This window comes from Camelus bactrianus, chromosome 16, assembly GCF_048773025.1.
Source record: "Camelus bactrianus isolate YW-2024 breed Bactrian camel chromosome 16, ASM4877302v1, whole genome shotgun sequence".
Classification (NCBI taxonomy): Eukaryota; Metazoa; Chordata; class Mammalia; order Artiodactyla; family Camelidae; genus Camelus; species Camelus bactrianus.
This window is the reverse complement of record NC_133554.1, coordinates 48,001,036-48,021,743: the sequence shown is the minus strand read 5'-3', so window position 1 is coordinate 48,021,743 and position 20,708 is coordinate 48,001,036. Positions and strand designations below refer to the sequence as shown.

General features: G+C 43.3%; 2 protein-coding genes across 3 annotated transcripts in view; one reads left to right on the top strand and one right to left on the bottom strand.

The window, feature by feature from the left end:
* Positions 1–85: 85 nt before the first annotated feature.
* On the bottom strand, positions 86–6,816 carry LOC123614993 (uncharacterized). 2 transcript variants are annotated; one of them, XM_074343499.1, is made up of 3 exons: positions 5,508–6,816; positions 4,279–4,446; positions 86–2,042 (listed from the first exon to the last, which is right to left on the bottom strand). In XM_074343499.1, the coding sequence occupies exons 1-3, from the start codon at positions 6,195–6,197 to the stop codon at positions 1,941–1,943; spliced, it is 960 nt and encodes a 319-aa protein (XP_074199600.1). In that variant the 5' UTR covers positions 6,198–6,816; the 3' UTR covers positions 86–1,940. The 2 variants fall into 2 exon arrangements, with proteins under 2 accessions (XP_074199600.1, XP_074199601.1); XM_074343500.1 differs by lacking the exon at positions 4,279–4,446.
* PITPNC1 (phosphatidylinositol transfer protein cytoplasmic 1) overlaps positions 4,462–20,708 on the top strand; it is a 211,709-nt gene continuing 195,462 nt past the window's right edge. The window contains exon 1 of the mRNA XM_074343501.1: positions 4,462–5,517. Within this exon, the coding sequence (XP_074199602.1) occupies positions 5,470–5,517 (48 nt within the window). The 5' untranslated portion in view covers positions 4,462–5,469. The remainder of the gene's footprint in view (positions 5,518–20,708) is intronic.

Below are 20,708 nucleotides of genomic sequence, written 5' to 3'. Positions count from 1 at the left end.
GTATAGGTTACATTCTCTCATAATTCATCTCAAAATATTCTGACCTTTTGCCAATTTCTGTAAAAATAGACAATGCAATAAAAAGTGAAACTTTGACAACATTTATTACTAGCTCATGTATTAAAAAAAAAAAAAAAGACAAAACCGTACATTTGGCCATGGAACATACAGGTTTTTTTCCTACGTGAGGCAATATATGCTACATCATTGTCAATTAATTTTTATTTTATGAGCATTTACTGTACAGCTATAAGCAATTACACATCAAAGGCATTCTCTGTATTTAACAGAGGCCTGATAAATGGGTCTACACATAAGAATTGCCTTGGGACTTGCTTTGTGTAGTTTTATGAAGAATGAATTTAACATTTGCTTAGTATCTAACAAGGTCAGACATACAGGTGTTAAACACAAATACACACACAAAGAGGCATACCTAGACATAGACTTTGCTGGAATTAAATAACATTTGAAAAAAAAATTAACTGCAAAGGATAACATTTGATTTTCTAAAATCACCCTTAAAAATAGGGTGGGCATGTCAAAAGGACCCAGGAACCAGCCTGGAAGAGCCACCAATGACCAAAGCTAGAACAATCTAAGCAACAAAAATAATGTACTAATGAATTATAACTCAAAGTACAGAGGAAATATGCATGAGTCCCCACTGATATGAGTAAGTAATTGAATGAATACACAAATGAGGGACAAGGGACAAATCTTGCAGAATACCACACTGTAAATGTAGACACTCTCCCCCAGGAGGTGGGGCTCACTTCTGCTCCCTTGGGTGTGGGCTGTGCCTAATGACTGGCTTCCAAAGAACAGAGTATGCAAAGAGAAAGATAGACACTTCACAGTGGAAATACTTGGCAGACATTGCCTTAATCAAGTGATCGATGTTAGAGTTAAGCCCTTTATCAAGGGCTTTGCTAATAGAAAGCATAGCATGGGAATGAGATGTGGACACTGTATATCACAGTGATGTAACAGTTTTCTTTTATTCCTTGCCTCCTTAGCCCTAATTTTAACAAATTGAAAGTCAGTCTCTTCAAAAGTTTCTTTCAAGCAGCTAAACATTTAGATAACATTAATGAATGTCACACTAATGTAGTAGTTCTCCACTGCAGGAGTTCCCCCTTACATACCCAGCCCCATATTTGGCAATGTGTGTGGGTGGGGAGGGTTGCTACAGATAGTCAGTGTGTAAAGACCAGGGATGCTGCTGAATCCTACAGTGACCCCCCCCCCCAAACAAAGAATTATCTGTCACCAAATGTCAATGGTACCAAGGTTTAAGAACCCTGAACTCAAATATGCAGACATCTAATAGGCCTTTATCAGGTATCTACAATACCTCTCACACCAGGCTATATTTTCCAGATGACACAGTAGGACATGGTCTGTCTCCTCAGGAAGCTTACCATTGTGTTGGGGAATTAGAGGAGAGGTGAAACACTTACAGTACAGTATATGACATTTTATATATAGAGGCTACCCTGGCATACAAACAAGAGCCAAAATGAATAGTCCAGATCAGTGTTCTGGGTTGTCTAGAAAGGTAAAGAGTTGTCTAGAATGGCTCTGTGTGGGGAATAAGACTCTCAATGAGCCTTGACACATTTCTCTTTCAAATTCTATTTAGAGGTAGGTCAGAACCTTACAGTTTTTTCTCACAAACTGAGAAGAGGTTTCAGTGTGAGGGAGGGGCGCATCATCCTTATTCCGGTGAGGATAGTGGGTTGAAAGGCTCCTCAGATGATTGATGTAGATGTGCACCGCCCCATCTCTCGTTCTGAGAACCCCTGCCTTCATAGGGTGTCACCCATGTGAGAATATATGCTGTCATAGACATGTGTCGGCTAATATTCTTTTCCTTTTGGTCGTGTCATTCCTCACTTGGAACTTTATTCTTCGTTTCTCTTTTTGCTCTTTGTGCCCTACCCGCACTTTTTAATATGTGATGATCGGTAACTGTAGAGTGTAGCATCCATGGTGATGATAGCAACACCTTCAAGGCTCTTTGGAAGTGGATGACTCCTCTGGTTGAAAAGAAACAAAGATTCAGTTCTCGACAGACTTGCTGACGAGGTGACTTAGAACATTGTAAAGCAACGTGTCTGACCAGTAGATGGCGCCCTACTCCCTTTGTGTGAATGAGTGATGAACGAATAGGCTCCCCCTTTGCCCTCCCCTCCCCCAAGCGCTGTTGTAGGGAAAACCAGTCGGTTCCCAAGTCCACATCTTTTATTTATTTATTTTTTCCGAATCGTTTAAATCCATTGTCTTTTCTTCATTCTCTTGTCTAATTCAGACCCTCTCCACGTGTCTCCTTTAGGATTAGAGTAATAACCTCCAGCCTCTGGGATCCTTCTATTCTAACCTATCCAACACACTGCCATCAGAATCACTTTCCAAAACACAGACTGTCAGTGCCCTGCTGAATAATGGTGTGTGTGTGTGTGTGTAGGTGGGGGGGGGGGGTCGGAGCAGGGAGAGGATGGAGTGAGGGAGGACTCCCTGTGAAGACAGGGGCAGAGGCAGGAGCAGAAGGGTCAAGGTAAGTGGAAGCTGTAAGTTCAGGCCGTCTCTGGCCAACAGATTTTTCTCATTTGGCTGGAGTAGGCCTGGGGAAGGGTGGCGGGGCTACAGGGAAAAGGTAGATTCAGAACCTTGGTCCTCCTGCCGAGGAATTTTAACTTGCTCAGTAGGCCACAGAGAAGATGGCAGGATTACAGCTGTGCTTAAACAAAATTAATGTGACCAGGCATGCGGACTGAGTGGAAAGAAAGAGTTCAGTGAAGTCAGCTTATCAGAGGAGAAAGGGCAGAAACATATATGTGATAATTTGTAGTTTGTGAAATTCAGAGTAGTTCCTCAACCATAATATTCATCAGTAAAATACTTAGTTACAGAATCAATGTCAGGAAACATCTAGGAAGCCAGGAATATGTCCACATATCCTGATGTCCTGTGTGCATGTGCATGTGTGGCTAGCCAGGACATTCCCTAGCTGCCTCCGGGAAGAGCTTTGAGTGCCAGCAGTGAAGCCACTACACTTGTTTTCAAGTAGGAAGCAGAAAAAGGAAAAACAGCTTGCGCTTTCTCTGAGTATCACAGGCTTTCATGTGTTATTATTCAGCAGTACAGTGTCAGATTTAGATTTTCCACCTCGAGGAATTTGGTTTAGCTTTAATTAGTTGCTGTGAATGTTTCTGAGCCAACTCTGGGAAGCATTTCTCTAGAAAACAGTTTTCACTAGAATATAAGCTGGGTGGAGGGTGTCATTTTTCTATCAGCCTTTGTATCATGTTCACACAGTTATAAATGCTCTCCAGCCATCTGGATGATTTTAGCCACAGCCCACCATAGTTATATTGGTTAATTACTTATTACTCATAATTTAAAATACTGTAATGTTGAGGCCACCTGTAGCACCATCCAGAGTTCTGTGAGTAGTGGCAGGATTTTAGAGCACGAATATTTTTTCTGAGAAAAGATGATGCTTGCAGGTTCTTCTGCAAAGAGGCAACGGATGCATTTTTCATCCAGCAACTTTTCAGAAAAACAAGCTTAAAAATACCAGACAAATGAAAAACAGACTTCAGCAGTTACATGCAGCTTCCTGAGTAACTGAAGAATGTGCCTCTTGTGGTTAAAATGAGGGAGCTGTTTAATATGGATGAAATACCAACACTCCAGGCATTTTCATTGACATTTCACTGTGACTTTTTGAACTTAGGAGTGCTGACAGGAAAACTTCTTGCTGCCTGGCGAAGTCTGAAGTCAGACTGAAAGTAGGGCCAGCAGAAGTAAAAGGCTATGTCCAGTTCATGTTCCCTCTGGTTGTGTCTTTCTTTCTTTTTTTTTCTTTTCTTTTTTTGAATTTATGTAGGGGTTTTTTTTGTTTGTTTGTTTGGTTTTTTTTTAGTTTTCTTGGGAGAGGGGCGTAATTAGGTTTATTTACTTCTAAAGAAGGTGCTGGGGATTGAACCTAGGACCTCCAGCATGCTAAGCATGTACTCTACCATTTGAGCTAGACCCTCCCCCCGCTCTATTGTGTCTTTCTGTTCGGACTTCGTTTTTATTCACATTGTTGCACTTTCCAGTTTCTGAATTCCTGCTCTGCAACCAATTAGGAAACCAAGCAAGGATTTGTTCACCTGCTCCCAAATCTCATCGCCTCTCCAGCGCTGGGCTTGCTTGCTGGACCAGTGAAAACGCTCGTGGTAAGCATTTGTAAAAACCTTTCCTAAAGGTCAAGGAACACTTCTATACCTTGGTTCCAGAAGCTACCCAGAGTGGCTGGACAGAGCACTGCAGCAACTGGGGTACAGTTGAGAACAGATTCAAAGGGTAAAGGAGCCGAGGGGAGCCCCCTTTTCCAATCCTCCTAGCGCCGGCCGGGCTCGGCACTCCGGGACAGCCCTGCCGTCTGGCAGCAACCTGGGAGAGACATGCTGTTTTGTTTAAATCCTCCACATTCTTTGCCTTTTCCCCATTGGCCGGATGGGGCTACCCTCCCCGCCGCGGCCGCTGCTGATGTCAGCCTCGCTCGCGGTTGCTCCTCCCGCACCCACCTCCCCGGCCCGAGGCACACTGCAGCTCGGCGCCGACTCTCCGGCCCCGGCGAGGTGGCTGCAAACTCGCGGGCACGCACGGCGCTCGGGGAGCCCAGGGACTCGGGGGAGGGGAGCGCGCGGAAGGCGCCAGCTTCCTCCCGCCCGCCCCTCGCAGCCTCGAGCAGAGGTTGGAGGAACCCCGGGCCCCAGCCACGCCGAGCTGAACGGCCGCAGCGGCGGCGGCTTCCCTTTTCTCTCCCAGGGAGCCCCGGAGCACCTCGCGGACCGGCCTTAAAAAGAGCTGGAAATCTTGTTTACCGCCCGGGGAGCGGAGCCCATCGAGCCTTTGTCTGGAAAGTCAGCATCTCTCGCTCCGGCTGCAATGTGTTCCTGGTGACACTAGCCTTGGGCAGACCGGCCGCGGCCGGAGAAGAGGGGAGGTCCGCCAGGTTCAGATCTGGTTTCGGAGGCGGATCGAGCGGGTGACTTCGGTGCATTCGTTTTAATTTTTGGAAATCTCTCTTTTTTCCCTCCCTCGCCCGCCTCCGGGCATATCCTGATCTGGCGCCCGCTCCTACTGCCCTGGGCTGCCGATCAAAGCGGTTTCCAGCGGGTCTCCTTCCCTCCCTGCCTGACTTTGCAACACCGCGATCCAGGCGGATCGACCTCCGCGAGGAAGGAGGCGGGGGAGCCGAGAACACTCGGACCCAAACCTTGACATGCTTTCGGGCGGAAAGGAGGAAGCCAGGAGCTGAGCGCACCGCCGGGGTTGCTTCGCTGGCCGGCTCTGAGCGCGGAACTCCAGGCGCCCTGCCCTGCGTCTGGGCGGCAGCCTTGTTGGTCTGGGGGCGAACCACCCCCCAACCCCCGCCGCTTCCCGCCCCGGGGGTCCGCGGCCGGCAGGACCATGCTGCTAAAGGAGTACCGGATCTGTATGCCGCTCACCGTGGACGAGGTAGGCGCGGCGCCGGGCCCGGCCTCGCCGGCTCCCGGCCCCCTGCCCCGGGTCGCTGCGTCCCCCGCCGCTGCCTCCCGGTTGGCAGGTCCACTGCGGACGGCGGGGAAACCCTTGTGAAACATTACCTCCCAAACCGGGAGGCTGGAGGGGGAGGAGGAAGGGGAGTTGCTGTTTCCACTTGTCACACCAGCAGGGAGGGCGGCGATGAGCTGGGCGGTGGACTCTAGGTGGGCTCCTTGGGGTTGCTGGGAATCAGAATGCGCCAAAAGGAGGGGGTGGCCCCCTCCCTCCAATGAGAAAATGAATAAAGCAAACCTAAGAGCCCCAGGTGCGTCCTGATAGAGGGGGCATCCCGTCCTGGTGTGGGCCCAGGCTCCCCTCCCGCCCTTCGCTAGAAGGTTGGGGTGCCGGAGAAGCCCTTTGCCATCGGAATCTGGAGGCCCTGGGCCCCGCTGGGAGCACCCCGGAGCCCTTGAGGGTGGTCCGTTTGGGCCCAGACCCTTTGCCATAGCCACCAGCCTGGGCGCCGCTCCCGCCACCCCCGCACATCGAGGCTCCGGGACCTGGCTTCGACCTTTCGCTAACCGCCTGGCTGGGAAACTTTCTGCGTGTCTTGTTTCTTCCGCCGCTAGGAGAGAGGTTTGCGGGCGAGCCGAGAGCGGCGAGGGCTGCGGCATGGCCACAGGGGGGCGCTCCAGCACGAGGGTGCGGGCCCGACCTCTGCTCTGGGGTCCCACCGCTGCAAGGAGAGCTTCAGAGGGGCGAGGGGCGAGGGGCGGGGGCTTGTCCTAGGCTCATCCTCCGCGCGCTTCTCAGGTTCCTTTCTCCCGATCCAACCCCCCTCCCCCCAGCCAGCAGCAAGCTCCATCATTCAGGAAATGATGACTCAGTAAGGATTATTAAGGCCCCGGGTTCCCTTTATTCCCCCTATGCCTCCCTGTCTTTTTGGTGATTTCACAGTTGCTTAGCGCCTGTCCAGGGACAGCGAGGGAGCCTGAAGCCAGTCGAGGCAGTTTGAAACCTACTAGTGTGGTTTGGTGTGGCAACACACATGACACCGGCGACCCAAACCGTATTTATATTTAAATACAGTGCACTTAATCTGCCAGATGTGTTACTGAGCCACTATGTGGAAGGGGCGAGGTGCTTTGGGAGAGAAAAAGGTATTTAACTAAGAACGTGGTTATGCTTCCAAGGAGCCTGCCTTCATTTGTCATCTGGAGCAAGTGTTAAGGCAAGACACAGATACAATCCAAGGCAGGATCAAAGCAGGTCTAAGTTTACAACACGTATCCCAGGGACACTGGCTGCCAAAGAGAGAGAGATCAGCCCCGACCCGAAAGATAAACCGAGCAGTTCGTTAGCTTTAGAGGAGAGAGCGTTTGAGCAAGGTCTTTGAAGGATGGATGCCGTGTGGGTAGGCAGACTGTGGAAATCAAGTGCAGAAGCAGCAACCTCTATATGGAGAATGGGGGAGGCGAATGAATGAATGGTTAACAGGGTGTTTCTAGAAAAGGTTAGATCTTGCCATCCCTGGACCGCTGATCTGGAGTAGTTCAGCTTGAAAGTATGTAAGCTTCTACTCCACCTCCTCCTAATGACTTTATTTACTGAGTGGAGTTTGGGATCTAGAGGCAATGCTGGTACTGCATGAACTGCCCCCAAATGCAGGTGATAGATACGAAGATAACCAGTTCTAGAGTCTTCTAAACTCCCGACAAAAGTTCTTTCTTCTGGTTGGTTCCCTCCTCAGGCTTTCTTGAACCCTCAGGCACTGCTCTTTCTCTTTTTTTTTTTTTTTTTTTTGGTACTGAAACACCCACAACTTTGGGGTGAGGTAATCGCATTTGAGTGGTATAGGTGGAGGCCTTTCCTTTCTTAATTGGCAAATGAAATAGGACTCGACCTGTAATATAATGTATAATTGTAATTTAATTAATGTAAAATGCATTTGGACCAAAACATGATTCAATGTCTGTAAGGTCACATTCTGAAGTAGTTTTCTTCTTTGTTAGAGAGGCAGGGGTGCAGTTTAGACGGAAGTTTCAGATTAACCAAATCAGATGATGGATGAGGAATCTAGGCCCAGTTTGCCAGAGGTTAGACCCCTGAGTCTGAATGGTCATAAACCCCACAGTGTCCACCATCCACCTTTGCACTATGTCCTGACCTTAACACTGAAAAGTGGGAAGCAACTTCAGTGTCTTCAAAGAATACAATTACCTTCGACTTAGGTAGACTTTTGGAAGCCTCACTTTTGCTACAATTCGTGCTTTGCCTTGGGCCTGATCCGGCCTATGTGGAACCTTTCCAGGACTTGTTTCTGTTTTAACCACCACAGTTAATTAGTAGCAATGTCTATACTTTTAAAAATGAGGCAGATGCCCTTGTTTTGGAGAGTCGTCCAAAGAAGCAACACTATATGTCCATTCTTCTTCCCTGTCCTTATCCCATTTAACTCCTGGTAGAGGGGACTATAAGGGGAACTGTGTGTTATGTCCACATTTTGCAGATGAGTGAACTGAGATTCCCAAAGGTTAAATAATGTGCGCCAGGCCACACAACTTGACTAGTTAATAGTCAAGCCAGAACCCGAGCCATGGTAAAACCCGTTAGTATTTGTTTCTCCCTACTCTGATCTTTGCCTGTTACTGATATTTAATCCAGCAAAATGAAAAAAAAAATTATTGAAAACAGATAAAGTCAGCCCAATCAACTAAATGAAAAATCAAAGACCTTTTGAATTGATTACTGGTACTGGTTTCTACTATTTCTCTCACCTTATTTTAACATAAAATGTTCCCTGGTTCCAGGAAAGAAGAACAGCTCTAGGAGATAAAGCAAATAAAGCGGAATTACAGTATAGATCAGAGTGTTGGTGTTTTATTTTTTAGAGATTAATTTCAGAGTAAAGAATTATAAGAAGTAACATCTCATAAATTAATTTAATTAAAAAAAAAACCCCACTTCATTGGACTCGTCTCCTCATTTGCGTTCAGTGTTGTCTCTGAACTAAATATAACCCCATTGGAAAGTTCTAAACAGTAAAGGTCCCTGGGGACCAATAGCTGGCTATGAAGAGACAGTTATCATTGTCTTCATTTGAAACATTTGGTGATGTAGATTCCAGAATTTTAGACTTGGAAGGCCTATTAGAGTTGGTCTATAGTTGAACCATTTCATTTTGTGGAAGAGAAAACTAGCACTACAGAAGGTTCTGTTCATGGCCCATCTCATAACCAAGGGCAGGGTCTAGTCCAGAACCTGGAGCAAAGCTCTTTTGCTACAGGCTAGGGGTTCCCCCATTTCTTCCCGCTCTGGGATTCCTTGCTGGAAGGAAATATTATTGCTAAGCCAGATGTGCAAAGCAGGATGCTAAGCTGTTTTCAGTTGGAAGGTGGCTTGGAAACTGACCTTTAGGGGTTATCAGCTGATTGGAAGGTGGCCAGGGGCCCCTCTTTGAAATTGCTTTTGTATAATAAGTCCACTGGTTTTCCTTAGATTGTATGTTTATTTGGGGTGGCTTTTGGATGTGTGACTCAGTGGAGTTTATGGTAGAGTCCAAGGCCCTTCCCTCCCAAGCCGCTCCTTGGTGCTGCCACTGGTCCCAGCATCCTGGTCACAAACTGCATCTTCAGGACTCTTTGGAGCACAGACTGACCACCCCTCCCTGACAGTAAGGTAAGCATCTTCCAAGAGCTAAGCACATCCTAATATGATCTAAGGCAGGAACTTTTTCTATTTCATTGCTTGCTTTGGTGTTAAAACACTTCCTGTTCCGACTGCATCAGCATTAATGTCTGGGATTTATTTGTGGTCTTTAGGGATTTGATACATAACGAAAAATAGAAACAATCCCCTCCCCTCCAAGAAAAGAAGAAAGAGAGAGAAAGAAAAGGAAAAAAAAAAAAAAGCCACCCAACTTTTTAATACAGAATAGTATGTCATTCTTTGCCCTGGCAGGGAGCCAGTACACTTTATCCAGGCTCCCCTGAGTCCCCAGAGAATTTTCTTGTGCACATTTCTGAGAACAGATTTGGGATCGGGGTGGTGCTGTCTCAGGAATGACATAAATGAGGATGCCAAAATACCCAGCAGTTCTCCTTTTTGCTCTGTTTCAAAGGATTTTTGTGAAATGCTTCTGGAAACCAATTGTGACAGAAATTCTTTAAGGAAAGAGATTTTTAGTTTGATATTTTAATTGATAGTTTCTGTACCAAGTGATAACCTCCTTGGATAATCTCATAGACCTTCTCCAGGGTTCCTCATAAACATAATTTTGGAAAGAATGAGCACTGTTTTGATTGTTTTTTGGTGTTTTCTTTTCCTTTTTCCTGACTGTTAGCCTAGTTGGGAGGCACCAAGGCCAGGGTTATGAGTGATTTCTGGGCAATTCTGTAGCCTCTCTTGCCTGATTCAGAGTCAGGGAAGAGCGTTCCTCATTGCTGCCCTGCTACCTCGCAAAGCTCCCTTCTCCATTGTAAGGGGCACGGGGGAAGTGGGGGGCAGGTTAATGGATCAGGACAAACCTTTCACCACTAATGGAACAGACAGCAAGGAGCAGATGCTGTCTTCCTGGCCAGTCAGTGGAAGTGACTTTGTGGAAGAAGGACACTGCGTTTCCCCTTTGATCTGGGTGTGAATGCCTGTCGCACGAAACTGATTCTGGGCCTTGAAAAACAAAGTGCATACCGTTGTTAACAAAACCCTAGTTAAAAGTGGGTAGTAATTAACTTTTTCTTTTCATTATAAAGGCATGGAGCAAGTTCATAAGGCTCTCAAAAATCAACTGAAAAACCCTGTATCTGATTAAGTGAGAATTACCGATATTTAGGGGAAAGCAAGGCATCTTTGTTTCAGAAAGTCTCTCATTTCAGGTGAATGGAGAATCCTATTTTTAATAAGTAGTTTTAAAAAATTAATATATTTTCAACACTCAACCTCTTCAATACCTCTTCCTTGCCCCAGAGTATCAACAAGGGAAGAGTGTGTTTGTGTATGTGTATGTGTGTGTGTGTGTGTGTGTGTATGTGTGTGTGTGTGTGTGTGTGTGTTTAAGGCGGAGGGTTCACAAAGATGTTTTGTTTTTTTAAATAGAAAAGTCTGTGCACAGTGACAGGCAGTAAATGTGTTTTTCAGGGGCAGCAATTACTGGGAAAGTACGTTGAGGTTCATTGCTTTAGCTGCCTGAGTGAGGCCACAGGTGCCCAGCTGGCCTGTGTGGGCCCTGGCCTGCTTTTTGTTGCCTTGAGGTCTGTATGGTCAAGTAACTCTGAAAACTTTTTCTGAAAACTATCTAATACTTCTGCCTCTGTTCAGAGAAAGAGACAGATATAGAAACCAGATGATTTCTAGCAAGAAGTCAGGAAGGTTTTACATATCTTTAGCAAATTCAGCTCACTGGAAGGGGAAAAAAAGAATTTCAGATTGCAGACTGCCAACTGCCTGCCCTCCATATCTCATGCTTGAAATCAGGAATTTTGTGGTATTCCCCAGTGGAGATTTTTTTGTAGAGCTACATGGCAGATGAAGTCCAAGTGTGTTACAACTATTAAAACTGGAAAACACATTGTATCTGGAAAATCTAAAGTTTGAAAAACTAATCTTGGAAGCTTGACTTCTTATACCATCCACCCTCCAACTTACAGAGACTTACAAACAATTCATATAAATAGGATCTCAGGGTTGCACACCTCCAGGGGGCGCCATTTACATGGAACCCAATGGGAATTGTGCAGTGTGATAGCCCTGCAGCTGACCAACTGCCTTTGTCAGCCCTTTTAAGCTCCCCAGCCCCTAGTGCTGTCACGTGTTAAAACTTAACAGTTTGTAGCAAACTTGCACATTTAAAGTGGAAATGTTACCTCCTCAGAGACATCTTTCCTGACCACTCCATATAAAATAATTTTTCCCTAGTGTATACATCTATCAAAATTCATCAAATTGTACATCTGAAATATGTGTAGTTTACTGTACAGGAACCACACCATAATAAAGGTGTTAAAAAAATTTCCCCCTATTCTCTATCTTTGCATTTATTTATTTCCCTCATAGCATTTATCTTTTTTTTTTTTTTTGCATTTATCTTAATCCGTACTTATTTGTTTACTTATTTATCATCCACCTCCATCACTCTTTTCAACGTGTGATCCACATAAGAAATTACTGACAAGATTTATTACCTTATTTTTCTTTCATACTAAATCTTTGAAATCTGGTGTGTATTTTCCATTTTGCAGTTCACTTCAATTCCCACTAGGCACTTTGCAGCACTCAAGGGCCCCATGTGGCTGGTGGCTGTCACATCCAATATAGGGCCACCTTGGGTCTGGTACACAGCAAATGCTTGCTGAATGAATGGATGGGAAGAAGCTGAGGAAAATAGGAACTTTTTAGGAAAGCTGACCCTAAATGTTTTCCTTCACACTGTTTAAGTTTTTTCCCTTAAGTTTTATACCTCTTGAAATTTTATAAACTAGAGATTCTTTTGTGTTAAAAAAAAAAAAAAACTCCCTTATTTTAAAATTCCAAAGTGATATGCCTGAGAAGATATGAGGCCAGTCATTCCTGGGAGTTAATGTAATCAGTCTTGCCATCCTCCTAATTCCTGGAGGAGTGTATTCAATATTTATTGCTGTATAACAGATTTTTGCAAACTTAGTGGCTTAAAACAATACCCGTTCATTATCTCACAGTCTCTGTAGGCCAGAAGTCTATATGACTGGCTTCTCTGCTCACAGTCTCACAGGGTTGAAATCAAGCTGCATTTTCTTCTGGGGTTGAGAGTACTCTTACAAGTTCGCATGGTTGTTGGCAGAATTCTGTTCCTTGGGGCTGCAGGACTAGTCCTCCTTCTTGCTGGCCACCAGCTTGGGGCCAGCTCTTAGAGGCCACCTGCTGTTTCCTGCTTTGCATTCTCCACAGTGTGGCCGTTTCCCCTTCAAGGCCAACAGGAGAGCATTTGCTGCAGCTCTGAATCTCTGAATTCTTGTCTCTGATCTCTACTCTTTTGCAAAATGACTGGCCTGATTAGGTCAGGCCCACCCACATTTAAGGGGAAGAAACAGTACATATACAGGATGTGCACACCAAGGAGTGAGGATCTTAGGGATCATTCTGACTACCATATGGAGATTAGCTGAATTGAAAGTTTCCATTGGAAGAAAGAAGAGGTAGTTATTTCTTGTATCTGGGAAACTTAGGGATCTGGAAGGTCCAAGTTGGCACTCGGGGACGGCATAAAAGCACTCATATCACAAATACCTATTGAACTCCTCCTGTGTGCCAGGTGCTAGGTCAGGTGCTTGACCAGTGCTAGGGATGGAGCAGCAAACAAGACAGACCATGATCCCTGTCCTCTTTGAGCTTTGAGAAGTTTCATTGCCATCTTAAAATAGATTATGGTGATGGTTGCACAGTTCTGTGTAAATATATTAAAAACCATTGAATTGATACATACAAATATAGTTCAGTAAAGCTACTTTTTTTTTTTTAAAGAGAGGTATCTATGGATTTTTTCCAGCAGAATAGACATCTATGTTCAGAGAGCGAGCCACTGGCAGAATTTGAATTATGAGTATGTACACTGAAAAGTTATGGTCCCTGGACTCAAGAAGATGAGTCTGGTTATCCTGAATTTAAGTAGCTTTCCAAAGGAGGTTTTTCTCTTCTGCAGCAGTGTGGGACAAAAGTCTGCCAGATTTGGACCAGAATGACGGCAGTTTAGGTCAGAGTTTGATACTCAGGGGGAGAAAAGTAATCACAACTTGAATAGCTGCCCTAAGGCCACCTGCAGGGCTTTAGGGTACTGGGGGACATTCACTGACAGATTTCACAATCCTCAGAAACAACCCCCACCCCAGCCGCCCGGGACAGAGACTGACGTGGCCATCATCCATGAAAGGAACCATAAGTACCTGGTGGCCTTTCTGGCTGTGGCTCCAGGTCCATTCCTCTGCTTTCTCTGCACATTGAGTAGGAAACGATGTGTTAGCAGAGTGAACCCTAGAATACGCGTTCTGGAGGAGATGGTTCCTCTGCCTTATTCATCTCTGGCAGATGTCCTTAAGACTTTCCATCATGGGCTTTATTATAAAGTAGGCTAAATGACCACTTAAACCATGTGTCAATGGTCTCTGTCTAGGATAGCAGAATCATATCCCATTAGGCTGGGCAAGTCTCCCAGGATGGCAGAGAGTTAGAAGGAACACCCTCCGCACAGGACACACTGCCTTGGCCACTGGCTTTACTCATGAGAGAGAGGAGTCTAGGGTCACCGCCACTTCCTGGCTGACCGCCTGAGCTACGTTATATGATGCTGTTTGTTGATTTAGAAACACGAAAGCCAGAGCTCACCAAGGTTTTGACATCAAGTGTTAAAGTGACTCATTCTTTCATTTCCCAGCTCTGACAAAAGGGGACTACTCTTAAAACTCCTTTTTAGACTTAGTCTACGTTGACTCATCCATCTAAACAAGTAGGTAACGTAAATTCTTGATCAGATTTATTTAATGGTTCTTCCCTTTTTTTTTTTTTGCTTCTTTCAAAGTTGGGGTGAAGCATGGCCTTCCAGAATTCCTGTTGTTCCTGAGCAAAGGAAAAAACCTCTTCTTTTAATTCCTTTAGAATTATATCTGACAATCTTTAGGGTGTTGTTTCTTTCCCAGAATGAATCACCTAGAGAAGTTAAGATTGGCAAACAAATGTAACTTGATGACAGCCTATAATAATGTTATTTAAATACCTAATGTAAGCAGCTAATCTCCAAAGACCACTCCCTGCTCCATGCCACACACACACACACACGCACGCACACACACACACACACACACACACACACACACACCATTTAGGTCTGATTATATTTGCTGTATTAAGGTCAGATCCAGGTGTTTCTCAGCACTAGTTTGTGTGTTTTTATACTCCAATTAACTAATCTTTGTATTTATTCAAAAGAAAATTTATCAGCTGGGGAGTGAGAAGTCACCATTAACTTGGATGCTAATGTAATTAAGTTGTCAAAGCCTTCAGATGCATCGGGTCTTCCTTGCTGGATTATTTGTAGCTCCCAAAAGCTTTTCAGTAGTTTCTAATTTTAACCATCTCTTCAATATTTTCTAGTTATAACCATTGTGGAGGCATCTATTTATTTGTTCTTAAAATGGCCAAGTTTCACTTATCTCTGGCAAAAGTGTTTCCAACTTGCATAGACAGTTTATAGTGGCAGTGAAGGTACCTGTTAATGATATTGTGCCCACACTTCCTGAAAAGTATTGTGGAGGACTAGGCAGTGCGGAAAGGGCACCTAGGAAGTGCAGGGTTGTGCTGTTCATTTTGCTTATCTGAGCCATCTCCATTTTCATGTCTTACACAGATTGTGAAAGTTGCTCACCCTGACTCTCGATCACAGCAGAGAGGAGCTAGGCAGTTACCCTGTGTCACAAGGTCTTGGCTGAGTGCAGCCTGGCAGTAACCTTGCTTTTATGTACATAATGAAATAGTCAGGACTACGTGCCTCAGCAGCACATCCCATGAAATATTCTGTTTGGAAAGTAAGTGTTAAAAAAATTTAGTTTCTGTTTTATATGCTTGGATTGGTTGCAGTCCCATTCCACATACAAAGGAGGGGAAGAGAGAATTACATCTGTTGAGTGCTTTCTTGTTTATTTAGTCCCTGTAGTGGTCCTCTGAGTTGGATATTATCATCCCATTTTACGGATGCTTGTGTGGCTAGTAAGTGGGAGACTTAGACTCATGCCTCGGCTGATCAGACTGCAGGGCCCAGGCTCTTTGCTTTCCCAGCTCTGCCTTCCCTAGAATCCCAACGCTGGAAGAAGCATTAGAGATTATTTAGTTCTGTCCCAGCGCACGCGCACAAACAGACACACACAAAACCCAATTTCTTAAAGACTGAATAACTTGTTCAGGATTATGGAAGGAAATAATTGGGGGAAAACAGTTCTCCAGTTAAGCTAACAGAGTGGTCCATAAGTTTTATTTCCTATTGAACAGTTTTACCCAAGTATTAAACCAAGTGACATTCCTCAGTTTAACTTTGATAAATGAATCATACTTTTCTTTGAAAATAACTTTTGTAGCTCATGCTCTAAAAAGAGAACCACCTCTACACTTTGGAAAATTATTCCTTTTAATGGCAGCAAAAACCTTTGGCTTCACAGACATCATCAGCAGAGATGTTCGCTGCTGAGCACCCGTGGGTTTCTCAAATTAGTATCTGGAGAGAACAATGGGAACAGACAAGCGACACCATGTTTTTGGCATATTTAGTTGAAAACAACTTAAAACTCTTCACATGGAGGTAAGCAAATTGGAGGTTATGAAAAACTATCAAAATGTATTATTCGGCGTTGTCTGTTTTCCCTTCCTGCTGAGACGGCTACTCTTTGGAAACTTGTGTCTTACCTTTACGAGCACTGCCTCCAGAGGCAGTTTACAAACCTCATGCACAAACTAATATTGTTCCTCTGTAGTCACAGCTCATGTGGGCTCAAATAAAATTGTTAACTTGATAAGATTATTATTTTGAAAATAGAGCTATGAAAATTTTTTTTCAAAATTGAAAAATAGTTCTCCAAAGACATTCACCATTACCAAGAATGTTAAAAATGATGAAAAAATCCAAACAAAGCTGCCCTAAGTTCCACAGTGGAGATTCAGAGATGTTTTGCTCTGTGTCAGCACTATTGAAGTAAACATGTAATCACCTAAAATGAACTCTGAAGGGGACCACACTTAATTGGATGTGTGTATTCTGGTAAGTTTTTTAAAATAATAATTTTAAGAAATTATGGTAAAACACATATTGCATAAAATTTGCCATCTTAACCATTTTTAAGTATAGAGTGTGGTGGCATTAAGTACATTCACATTGTTGGGAAACCATGACCACCAACTTCTTCAGAATTCTTTTCATTTTGCAAAACTGAAACTCTGAGTTTTTTTTTTTTTAATGGAGTTACTGGGAATTGAGCCCAGGACCTCCTGCATGCTAAGCATGTTCTGTACCATCGAGTTATACACACACCCCCAAAACTGAAACTCTTTATCCATAAACAATAACTCCCTATACACCTTCCTCCGACCCATGGTAGCCACCATTCTACTTTCTGTCTATAAGGTATCTGATCTCAAGGTATCTGGTCAGCTTTTTTTCCTTTCCTTTGAAGCATTGGTTATATTACTTTATCATTAAACTCACACATCATTTCCTGAAACAAACTCAATAAAACTTAATGGAATCTAACTAGAATTTTTTCCCCCTGAATTCTGCCTTTTTTTCAAAGGAGGAAAATGATAAGATGGACCCATATCCATATTTTGGGTGGCATTAATGACTCAATTAATGACTTTTACCCTTGCAGCAACAGCTGAAGTGCCTAACAACTTTAAGTCAGGAGTCCTACTATATTGTCATTTAACAGAAAAAGTGGATTTTTGTTCAAAATACTTAGTAAGTCAGGAAAAAGTACCAGTGCATTTTAGAAGAATTTCAAACAGAGTTGGCACTGACAAGTGTTCTTCTATTAAAGTAGAAGACAGAATATTTGACTAATAATGATAATGTTTTATTCCTGTATCAGGTGGAAACAGACATTAAGTGGACCCTTTTTCTCAATAAAGAAGTTCAGTTAAAATGTTAGCTTTTATTTATTTATTTATTTTAGGATTTGATAAATGTTTAATCCAGGAGAAAAAAATTTCCTTATGCTGGCTTATTAATAAATTAACTGTGTAACATGTTCATTCTGGTCAATTCTCTTAGTGGTGTCTGCAGATAGAGTTTTCATCTCACTAGCCAACAACCTGGATTTCATTAGATTTTATAGGACTATGGCCCTGCCACTCTCAAGGAGCAGTTTGTGTCCTGAGACACCTTAAAGATATCTGTTTACTTTCTGATGCTCCTGAAGTATCAGACATCTGCAATACAAAGTCATAGAGAACAACACTCTTGTTAAACTACTAATTAGAAGTTTAACCAAATAGGAAAGCAACATTGGAGAGATGTTTGAGAAAACAAGACTTGTAATCACCTGCTTAAGTGGACAGGGTAGTTCTTTTATTATTTTATTATTTTTTTTTAATTTTTATTTTTCCTATTTTTAATTTTTTTTTAAATTGAAGCACGACAAGGTAGTTTTAAAGACAGGATTTAGCACTAAAGTTTGTGCTTGAGCCCCTGGGCATGTCTTCTGAAGTGCGTGAGTTCCCTATGGTTGTTAGTACCCTCGTGACATGGTCCTTCACCAGGACCATTTAGCTGAGTTTATCCTGATCTGAAATAATGATGCCGATGAAAAGACAAAGATAGCCATTCATATAAGCCTAACACTTATCATTCTGGACTATTTCAGCCTCCGTGAAAGTGACATGGTGGATAAAAATGGTTTTCTCAATACTTGAAAACTGCTGTGAAAATAGATGGTTCTTTTGCTCAGAGAGACAGGTTTAAAGACATGAAATACAGTTATTTAATCCCCCCAAGTGCAAAGAGTTTGGTAACTAGAATTGTATTTAATCATTGGGGTACAGATTGTACCATGCACATCAGAGACCCAAATCCTGGACTATTGAAGGTTATGACGAATACTCCTTTTTTTTTTTTTTTTTTGATATTATGTTTTTGCTGGTCATAAAGAGGCATCGTGTCCAAAATGAAAAACCTTTAGATTCAGGATTCAATAGTTCACCTCTTTTGGATTATGTTTGATGGAAACTTGGATGCAGCTGAGTGTAATTATGTTTTTCAGCAGTATGACTTATGGTGCTGCAGGGATGGGTGTACTTGGATATTTTTTGCCAAGATCGACAAAAAAGCAGCTTGGTTGTTGTTTTTTTAAAAAATAGTAATTATGCTATTAGTTGTCCAAATGGAATAATCCCCTTAAGCCTTTTTAAGAAACACACTTCCAGAAGGGTCAAGTATATTTAAAGTTAGCCATTATTTACATCGTACTCAGCCTTCTGTCTGAGCTCTTTTAGTTCTTTTTCTTTCTTTTCTTCCTTCCTTCCTTCCTTCCTTCCTTCCTTCCTTCCTTCCTTCCTTCCTTCCTTCCTTCCTTTCTTTCTTTCTTTCTTTCTTTCTTTCTTTCTTTCTTTCTTTCTTTCTTTCTTTCTTTCTTTCTTTTTCTTTCTTTCTCTCTCTCTTCCTTCCTTCCTTCCTTCCTTCCTTCCTTCCTTCCTTCCTTCCTTCCTTCCTTCCTTTCCTTCTTGGTAATATTGGTTATAGCTGTCAGAAGCCATCTTATTTTTTAAAGGGGTTCTGGAATAGTTCTCACATCAAAAGCAGCCAAATCCCTGGCATCACAGAAGCTTCATCATAGATTCGTCTATTTTCCATTGCAGAACAGCTACATTCAGTGTTGTCCTGGCCTTCGGACAGTCTCTTCTGCGGATCTGGAGAAGGAATTGCCCAAGGGCCTTACAGGCATCTGTCTTTGAGGAAAGTTAAGAGCAAAGTAAAAAGAGGCAGTGGGAAGTGGTGGCCAGGGCTAATGGACCGTGCTTCCAGGGTGGAGCCCAGGCCTGTTTCTGACCCCTGGGCTCAGGATCCGCCCTGGGTGTCTATCAGATCTACAGGCAGGGATTAAAACCTGTTCACCCTGATGCAGACTTGCTTGGCAGCCACCGCACAACACACCTTTTGGGTGTGTCTCATCTTCCCGCCGGAGGATCAGCTTTCTTTCCCTTTCCTTGGATCTTTTTGAATTGCAAATCAGCCATACCTTACCAAGTTCACGTTTTGAATCCTGGTAACTGCGCCACCTCTCACAGGGAGTATCATCTCTGAAAAGAGGCATAATCACTTTCAAACACGGTATTTCTTTCGTTTTCCTGTACCCTTTCCTTTGCCTTTTATTTCCTGGAGCCAAAGTACCTATCTTGCCCCAAATTGGGGTTTCTGGCTTAGAGTGGTGCAGTATGATGAGTGAGAAGCACTAGGTGAGGCTTTGCTGTGTGAGAGCCATGAATTGATTTAGGAAGACTGGATTTTCTTCAACTCTCAATACCTCTCTATTTTTTTTAATTTTAATTTTTAATACAATTTTAAAGGTTACTTTCCACTTACAGTTATTACAAAATATTGGCTCCATTCCCCGTGTTATACAGTAAAATACATCCTTGAGCCTGTCTTGCACCCCATAGTTTGTATCTCCCGCTCTCCCACACCTATATTGCCCACCCCCACCCCCAGCACTGGTAATCACTAGCTTGTTCTCTATATCTGTGAGTCTGTCGCTTTCTTGTTATATTTATTAGTTTATTGCATTTTTTGGATTCCACATATAAGTGATATTATACAGTATTTGTCTGTCTTTGTCTGACTTATTTCACTTAACATAATGCCCTCCAAGTCCATCCATGTTGCTGCAAATGGCAAATTTTGCTCTTTTTTACGGCTGCATAGCATTTCAATACCTGTCTTTTTACCTCCATCAGGGGCTGACCACACGACCTACAAGCCCACTTGGCAAGTGTAAAGGACAGTGATAACTGGCCATTTGTGGATACTGCATGAATACCTGGTAATCATGCAGTCCCTGAGCTGTACACGAAATGACACTGTCTTGCACTTTTAAATGCCTCTACTTTAGAAGGACCATCTAGTACAATATTCATTTTGGAGCCTCCACTTTCTAAATGGCCTGTGGGAAGGACTCCTGAGGTGTCCAGAGGATAAGAGTTTGTCCTGTAGGAACGTTATGTCGTAGTAACAAATGCTTAAGGATTAGTTTATTTCCAGCCCTGCAGAGGCTATAAATTGCTTCCTAAAATTTTATTCTCCAATACCGGGATGTTTATGTTGCTATGGTGGTGTGTCTCTCGCTTGGGTGTCAAGATTGCCATTGGAAATAGATAGGCCAAAATAACAGCTTAACAGGTGGCTGTGCTTTGTGATGCTGTTTGTAAAACTATTTTATGAAGTCCAGTGTAAGTAAATCACTCAACTATGCCCTTTACCCTATTTTGTATTGTAGCACATTCTTTTTTTTTTTTCTTAACACATTCCTCCCCTTTCCATTTTATGTATAGACTTTTCCCCTTTTTCAAGCAGCACCATGCTGATTTCCTATAGTAACACAAGGAAAGAGTTGAGCTCGTTTTATTTAGCAGTGGATGTCCTTTCCTTATTTTATGTAATTGGAACTCTCCTCCTAAAAATAACT

What these genes read in the sequence shown, in the direction of transcription:
- LOC123614993 (XM_074343499.1), bottom strand. Translation starts at nt 6,197, where the DNA reads ATGCCGCAGCCCTCGCCGCTCTCGGCTCGCCCGCAAACCTCTCTCCTA. An exon ending in CCGCGCCTACCTCGTCCACG is followed by an intron (nt 4,447 to 5,507) that starts GTGAGCGGCATA and finishes TGTCTCTCCCAG; the next exon opens with GTTGCTGCCAGACGGCAGGG. An exon ending in GGGTAGCTTCTGGAACCAAG is followed by an intron (nt 2,043 to 4,278) that starts GTATAGAAGTGT and finishes CTTTTCAACCAG; the next exon opens with AGGAGTCATCCACTTCCAAA.